Source organism: Amphiura filiformis, chromosome 6, assembly GCF_039555335.1.
Source record: "Amphiura filiformis chromosome 6, Afil_fr2py, whole genome shotgun sequence".
Lineage (NCBI taxonomy): Eukaryota > Metazoa > Echinodermata > Ophiuroidea > Amphilepidida > Amphiuridae > Amphiura > Amphiura filiformis.
Window position 1 is genome coordinate 74067317 of NC_092633.1, and position 8800 is coordinate 74076116.

Here is an 8800-nt window from a genome sequence, read left to right on the forward strand (position 1 = left end):
TCAGTGCAGTACATGTTGAAAAGATGATATACCGTATTCTGGAAAGAACTAAGTGGACTTACAAAATGTTTCGCAGAGATCGCCGCTATAGCTCTCAGGACAAGAACATATATATCCTCTTGGAACACTGGTGGTTCGTATACACGTTCCTCCTGAATAGCATGGGTTGGGGTTACAAATTGAAATATCAAATGCTGAAAGAAAGAAAATAGGAGAAAACGAGAGGGATGGTTTCAATATGTCATTATTTGGATCTTATAACTGATGTTATGATTTTATAATTTTTTTTGCGATCATGTTTATGTAAAGATGACTACTGTTGCTGCTATATTTAAACATATATCGCTAAAATGTGTGGTATACAACGATAAGCGTGATGAATAATTATTTATAAAGTGATTATGAATCTAAGAGAGGAGAGCATTGCGAGAAGCAATAAGACTACATTGCATCGCCGCTTACTTCCAAACTAGTCGAATGATTGTACGTCAGCATGACTTATATCTGCATCTGTCTTCTTCTCTTCTTTGTGGTGAGATGTATCCCTCGGTGGCCGAGTATTATCACATCCATGGAGCAAGTGCGGTGCAGAAAACACAAAAGGTGCAAGAAATAGATGAAGGTGCTGTACAGTGCGGCTAAAAACTCCAATGATGCTTAAGTGATGATGTTGGCCAGGCCTCCTCTGAATGCCTCACAGGATGGAGTGGTGACCAAGGAAGCTGGAAGAGCATTCCACATCCGGGTGGTACTGGGGAAGAATGCATGTTGGTACACCAAGAAGGAGGCTCGAGGGATCACAAATCTTAGGTTGTGACCTCTTGTACGTGATGACAGTAGCACAAGGTGGCATGGTGGTATGTCCACAAGACCACAATAGCTCTTGTACAGGAGAATTCAAGCAATGGCCTGAAAAGTGTAGTATAACATCTGGCTTTGATCTTTTGTAGGCAGCTTCGCTGAAGAAATGCTTGAGTGCTGTTGACTTTCTTGCAGATTTTATCTACATGGGTGCTCCAAGACAGGTTGCTGGTTATGTTTACACCAAGGTATTTGGCACAGTCTGTTTTCTTGAGAGTTTCATTGTGAATGGTGTATGGAAATGAGATGCAGTTACTCTTGTTGGAGATGGTGATGACTTCGCATTTACTTGGGTTGAAATCCATCAGTCAGTCCTGCTCCCACTCCTGTAAGTTGTCCAAGTCTGCTTGCAAGGCTGCAGCATCAGAAGTATCATGAATGGTGCGATACATGAGGCAATCATCTGCAAACATTCTGGTAGTAGATGAAGCCATCGAAGGAGGTCATTGATAAAGACCAAAAAATAGCAGAGGGCCCAGGACTGTCCTATTTGGATTTACTTCCATTCCTATAATTCTTATCTGTTTCAAATCCACACTTTACTTTTGTTCATCATGAGCTAAAATAACATGACGTCTAAATTTATCGTGTAGCTAATGCAACCTTATAAAGGTGAGGTATTGGAACTTACCTTGACAATTAGGTCCAGTCCATCCTGTCACACATGCGCAGATAGGGGTCCCTCCTGTACACGTCCCTCCATTTTGGCATACGATTCCAGCACATGGATTGGTTGACACTTATTTTAATTTGAATAGAAAAATCAAAATCTTTTTATTACCAATATATATTGCATACTATAATACTAAAGGCATATATACTGTAACATTGCATACCACTTCAAATTGCTATAGATAAGAGTTGACGTTAGGGTTAGATTTGATGGTTTCGGGTTATATCTTCATTTGTCCTCATTTTAATTTGCTTCCATTCCTTCAATCCTTTTCACTTTATCTGTTTTAAATCCACACTTTACTTTTGTTCATTATGAGTTAAAATAACCATGACGTCTAAATTTATTGTGTAGCTAATGCAACCTTATAAAGGTGAGATACTGGAACATACCTTGACACGTAGGTCCTGTCCATCCTGGCACACATTTGCAGATAGGTGTCCCTCCTGTACACGTCCCTCCATTCAAGCATACGATTCCAGCACATGGATCGATTGACACTTATTTTAATTTGAAAAGAAAAATCACAATCTTTTTATATCCAATATAAATTGCATACTATACTCATGGCATAAACATTGTACCAACATGACCAAAGCATATTATACACTTTAAATTGTTATAGATTAGAGTTGAGGTTAGGATTAGAACTGAATGTCGTGGATGTTAGCACCATCAAAGTGAGGAATCTGAACAGAAATGTATAGTACGTGCACATGATGATGTTAGGCCTCGTATCCATAGGCTGTTCCTTGTGGCGTGTGCCTTGTTCCGTGTTCACTTTTTCCCATGTGACCTGCCACACAGACAACCTATGGATACGGCCACTAAGCAAAACAAAGGTTCGTTGTCTGTGTGGCAGGTCACATGGGAAAAAGTGAACACGGAACAAGGGCACACGCTACAATGGAACAGTCTATGGATACGAGGCCATAAAGACATTCATACAAGAATGCGAGGCAATTGTGTATGGACATTTATGTAATGTAAAGATGATTGTGAGGTTACTGTTACTGGTATATTTTCAAAATATATCGATAAAAATGAGTGGCAATGTTCATATGCAACAATAAGCGTGATGAATAATAATGTAAAGTGATGGCAGCGTTGTTATAAATGGTATTGCGAGAAGCGATTAGACTACATTGCCGCGCCACTTGCTTCCAAATCCAAACTAGTCGAATGATTATACGTCAGTATGATTTATATCTTCATTTGCTGCCATTCCTTCAATCCTTTTTCACTATATATCTGTTTTAAATCCACACTCTACTTTCATTCCTGATGAGTTAAAATAACCATGACGTCTAAATTTATTGTGTAGCTAATGCAACCTTATAAAGGTGAGGCACTGGAACATACCTTGACACGTATGTCCTGTCCATCCTGTCACACATGCGCAGATACCTCCTGTACACGTCCCTCCATTCTGGCAAAAGATTCCAGCACATGGATCGAATGGTGGTGCTTATTTTAATTTCAAAAAGAAAAATCACAATCTTTTTATATCCAGTATATATGATATACTTTTAATATACTATAATCAATTACTCTACCGAGGTATACTACTTGAAATTGCTATAGATTAGCGTTGAGGCTGGGGTTACAATTGAAGGGTTTGGGGTTTAAATATTTACAATGTATGTATTCGCTGTCGTAGTGCACGTTAGTAACCATTGGTTACTGCTCCAAGCCTGGGCTCATACACCTGTTCCGAATTTTGATATGACATAGGCTTTGTGTTGTGATCATTTCGATCAGTGGTTCGGAACAAAGAAAGCGTGATCCAGTTGGCCTAGCAACGGTCATATTGTAACGTGCACTACGACAGCGAATTATCTTTCACATGCAAATCAATCAATTTTAAATTGATGGACCACGTATCATGGCTTAATTTGCTATTTCAACGTTTTGCCGGTTTTCATTCTGAGCCGTTTGTAATAACCGCGCTTTAATTAAACAAAATACACATTTAAAAAAACCCAAATATATCACGAATTTGGCAATTTCACTTGCAGGTAATTTGATAATCATTTTGCATCACAAAATCAATGATCATGTTGTCACGGTACTCTGCCCGCTAATAGCCAACCATTACACCATATAGCTGGGAGGGATGGGAACAAACTGGAGGCCAATGAGGCCTTTGCGGTTTGCCCCCCAGGTTAAGGTTATGTCACAATGTTACTTCTTCTCTGTGAGATTTTATGTCTTAACTTTATATTCCTGCTAGTTTTGTTCCTATATACATGATATAGTTCTGGTAGTACTTTTTTTGCGAATTTGTGTTTTAGAAGTTTCAACTTTAAACATACTTTGACAATATGTTCCTGTATATCCTGCGTTACATTGACAATTTCCTCCAGTACAAATACCACCATTGAAGCAGGTCACCGTATCGCAAGGATTGGTGCCATCTGGTGGATCTTGAAAAAAGAAGTAAAGACGATGATAATAACAGTTTGAAAATGATGGTCAGTATTCGCTGTCGAAGTGATGATGTAACAGGATTATTTACCATAGCAATAGATGAATAGAATTTTTTATGTCGTTAACAATGGACATTATACTCCGACTACCGTGTCTAAAACCTTTTCGTATTCAATGAGGATCTTCATTGCCACAATCTTTTCAGCATAAACTATAGCACTACTTAGCTTAGAGGTTTATGCTCCAGGAGGACTACATGTTGAAGGAAATTCAAGAAATCTCAAATATTCGACCTTTGTCTTCTAAAGATTTGAGGTTCTGACCGCGGGTTCTGACAAGAGTCTGAACCCAAATCTTTAGTAGACAAAGGTCGAATATTTAAGATTCCTTGAATTTCCTTCAACATATTGCTCCTGGAGTGTAGCTTATAAACCTCTAACTGCTATTCGTGACGTTATTTCGTCAAGCTTCAGGAGCATGTTGAAGGAAACACAATTTTGCGACAAAGATCAACACACTTTAAAAGATTCTTTTCAGTGCCACAATTTAGCCAGCCTACCCAGTAGACAAGAAAAAGCCTACTTTTCTAAAACTTATAATTACCGTTTTTGATTAATAAAATTTTGTTTACTTATAAACTGAGTTACAACTTGGCATGATAGAAAGGAATACTTACTTGTGCAATGTTGGCCTGTGTATCCATTATTGCAGAGACATCTGTAAGTAATAGGCTCACTCATTATTTGGCAATTCCCGTTTGGCAGGCATGGATTAGGATCACAAGGATCCGCTGAAACGGTAGATAAATATTAGGTTAATTTTACTAGATCCAAATGGAAAGATATCTTTATAAAAAAACCAGTAAGTAACAAAATAAGAAATGGTAAGTTAAGAGGAAGTAGTTAGAAAGAAAGACTTTGTGAACAGTAAACTCTGCCAGAGTCGATATTTGATAAATAAAAATTTGTATTAGTCATGATGAACGCATTCAGTTGAATTTATACACATTTTATCACAAGTAAAGTATTCAATAAATGGTCATAAACAGGGTTTATACAATTAGTGACAATAAAAGTAAAGTATACGTGCATGTCTAATGCAACACATCTAAATAATAAAGTAAGTATAACGTAAGTAAGTAATCATGGTAAGTAAAAGTAAATTAAACTTACTGTAGGAAACTTCTGCAGAGGTGAGTCCAAAATATACAGTATCTTGCTCATTTTCATTCACTATAATCGTTGCTCTAATGAAAGGAAAATTAAATCCATATAACTATGTAGCACAGATTAAGAGCATACTATGGTTTAAAGAGAAAGCAACCAATATGATCTGTAGTCGGAATTGACCAGACTATAACAATGTTTCCTTAAATCCTTTTCATTGTGTGAGTGACGTAGCCTATAACGTATTTAAATGTATTTCTCGACGGAACTTACCTAAATTCTATGTCACCTGTAATTAGTTGGGGTAGAGGTGGTAACCATTCAAAGGTTCTCGTTCCCGCCAAATTATCACGTTTATCTAAAAGTGAATTGCTAGCAGATCCACAATATGTAGGGGAAGCAGTATTTTGAACATTCCACACGCCTACCGGTGCTTCGTTAGCCCCACCACGAAACCTCGCTTGAATAAATAGAAGTTTGTATGCTTTAATAGCTCCAAAGGTAACTGTTAAAAGAAGACAAAATATTAGAAATTAAAACATCAGATGCTAAGATAAGTTGAGATACGCGTCACACGCGATACAAACCAGTGTTAATCATCTATACTCTACCGACAACTACTAGTAGTAGTAGTAGTAGTAGTAGTAGTAGTAGTAGTAGTAGTAGTAGTAGTAGTAGTAGTAGTAGTAGTAGTAGTAGTAGTAGTAGTAGTAGTAGTAGTAGTAGTAGTAGTAGTAGTAGTAGTAGTAGTAGTAGAAGTGGTGGACACTACTACTAGTAGTAGTAGTAGTAGTAGTAGTAGTAGTAGTAGTAGTAGTAGTAGTAGTAGTAGTAGTAGTAGTAGTAGTAGTAGTAGTAGTAGTAGGTGGTGGTGGTAGTGGTGGTAGTGGTGGTGGTGTAGTGGTGGTGGTGGTAGTGGTAGTGGTAGTGGTAGTGGTAGTGGTAGTGGTAGTAGTAGTAGTAGTAGTAGTAGTAGTACTAGTAGTAGTAGTAGTAGTAGTAGTAGTAGTAGTAGTAGTAGTAGTAGTAGTAGTAGTAGTAGTAGTAGTAGTAGTAGTAGTAGTAGTAGTAGTAGTAGTAGTAGTAGTAGTAGTAGTAGTAGTAGTAGTAGTATCCAAATTATTATTTTCATTTATGGCTTCAAAGACCCATACATGAACTATGATTCACTGCCCGGGTATTTGTGTCTTTTCATTAGACATGAATGTTGATATCCGCATATAACACTGGTGGTTTAGATCTTCGAAAGTCAGACAATCTGTCCTGATTAATAATATCTCTCGCAAATTGCTTCGTATTGTAAGGTTCGATATTTCTGTTAGCTATAATATAATACCGTGGGCCGAGTGGTATATTCTTGTATTTTCCGGTCTGTTTTCATCATTTAAAAGTGCAATGATCAACAAGATAAAAAAAGCAAATAACGTGTCTAAACTCAAATTATAACTTGAGTTTACAAGTTTACAAATAAAACCTTAATCTGTCCACGCTAGACAAGTAACTACTGAATTGATGAAGCCAACACTTTTAGAACACTGAGTAAGTTTCCCAAGTTGGGTAAAAGTGTCATTTTATGATTTTACTCAACCGGTGGGTACCATAAACAACCCTCATTTTACCAAATGTTGGGTACAGTTATACCCGACAGGTAAATTAACGAAAAATAACGCAATGTTAAATGTTGGGTACAATTTACTCAATGTAAAATGTTTTACCCAACCGGTTTTTTTACCCAGTGTCCTAACAGTGAATATTAAAATAGTCTAGTTTTAGTTGAACAGATTCAAGTCATGGAGAGAATTCCCACAGTCTGTCATGAGTCACGATTGATCATGCATGTATGATTTTGGCGTGGACGCATATACCTGACGTATTCCAAACTTGAATTTTCTAGTGATTACGTGACCCGATAAACACGACAATCTTTATGCATGAAATAGTTTTACGGCGTCAAATTCATAACATTTGGTTTTTTTTACATTTTACCAGTTGCATAAACTTTTCATTAGATATGAACCAATTTCTGAATGGATGTCTTCCTCAGCCATATGACAATAATTATTGATAAACAATTTTAAATGATCAACCGCTTCACGTTCAAAATTGGTTAAATTTCTAAACATGCTTAAGGGATCGGATATCAACGTTTGCCCAGTATTTTTTGTGGGACGTGAGTGCACATCAGACATATCGAATTACAATCTGAATACGAGGAATGTCCTTCTGATATCAAGTCATTTTGATTTTTTTTGGCGATATAAAACACATTTAATGCAAATTATAAAAAAAATTATTTTTTCATATTCCTTTAAGTACTACTACTACTACTACTACTACTACTACTACTACTACTACTACTACTACTACTACTACTACTACTACTACTACTACTACTACTACTATTATTATTATTACTACTATTATTATTATTATTATTATTATTATTATTATTATTATTATTATTATTATTATTATTATTATTAGTGTTATTATTATTATTATTATTATTATTATTATTATTATTATTATTATTATTATTATTATTATTATTTTATATAATTAATAATACCCTCATCTTTCCGAAACTGATTATATACTGCGCCAAAAAAGTATCCTTACACTTGGAATAATGATCACAATTTCAACACTGAACCATATTGGGGTAAATTTGTTTTGTTTTTTTCAATAGATGCACTATCTAATCCGACACATTATGACACCCCATTGAATCCAATGTGACTTCAAGGAGCAAAGTTACAAGCATTTGATTACACTAAGGTCCAGTTTTAAAATATATTTATCATATTGATTAGAATCGTTACTTTCACTGAATGGGCTTTTAACACCTAACGCGGTTACATTAGATTACATTATCCACGGCCAAGCATAAACCTATAAAGGCATATAAGTCACCAAAATGTACAACGAATTAGCAGGGTTGTTTTTCGGAGATTCTAAAAACTACCATGAGTAGTCAATCTGTCTTGAAAAGTGGGCTGGGGGAATTCAATAAGTGACTGAAAAGAACAAAATCGGCGAATTTTGTCAAAAATTGGGGAGGGGATGTTTCCGTATTCCACCCACCCCAAGGATTGACGCCCATGACCATGAGCGTAAAACAAATTATGTTCTGCACCACTTTTTTTTCTGGTACTTATGCTTAAGCTTAATGATTCCTATTTCCTACTTACCTTGAACAGTACTACCAGTAGTAAAGAGACTTGGTCTTGCATTTAGAGTGAATCCTCCTGTTGCTGCTAATTCGTATGAAGGCTGACTATAAATCCAATCTGTATTCAAATACACACAGTCTGGCTGTCCACTTGTTGCAGTAATTGTAACGGCGATTAGAAGCCACAAGAATATCAGTTTTCTCATCATCATGAATATGGCAAGTCAGTTATAAAGACGACAGTTTATCACTTAAAAAATAATTTCCCGGTTACAATATATATCCGTACTAAAATAACCCGTGGTATATCACAAAAATAAAACCTGAATAATTCTCATCAGGAAACTGCAGGACACGGCGAAGAAATTTCTGATACAAATGTGTCACATTTTAATTTCCTTATTTTGATTCGCCAAAGTTTCAAACTAAACCATGATACAATGAATTAGCTGAACTTGAACCTTTAACATACACCATTGACATTCGCCCACACACAGT

General features: G+C 36.1%; 1 protein-coding gene across 8 annotated transcripts in view; it reads right to left on the reverse strand.

The window, feature by feature from the left end:
• LOC140156013 (uncharacterized) overlaps nt 1-8800 on the reverse strand; it is a 28998-nt gene extending 20198 nt beyond the window's left edge. For 4 of the 8 annotated variants that reach the window (XM_072179101.1, XM_072179098.1, XM_072179094.1 and 1 more), the window contains exons 1-9: nt 8322-8799; nt 5404-5635; nt 5137-5210; nt 4641-4754; nt 3850-3960; nt 2897-3001; nt 1927-2034; nt 1493-1600; nt 63-194 (exon numbers count right to left, since the gene is read on the reverse strand). In XM_072179101.1, the coding sequence (XP_072035202.1) occupies nt 63-194; nt 1493-1600; nt 1927-2034; nt 2897-3001; nt 3850-3960; nt 4641-4754; nt 5137-5210; nt 5404-5635; nt 8322-8514 (1177 nt within the window). In that variant the 5' untranslated portion in view covers nt 8515-8799. Of the gene's footprint in view, nt 1-62; nt 195-1492; nt 1601-1926; nt 2035-2896; nt 3002-3849; nt 3961-4640; nt 4755-5136; nt 5211-5403; nt 5636-8321 lie in introns of all 8 variants that reach the window. The other 4 variants (XM_072179097.1, XM_072179100.1, XM_072179099.1 and 1 more) reach the window with 3 other exon arrangements.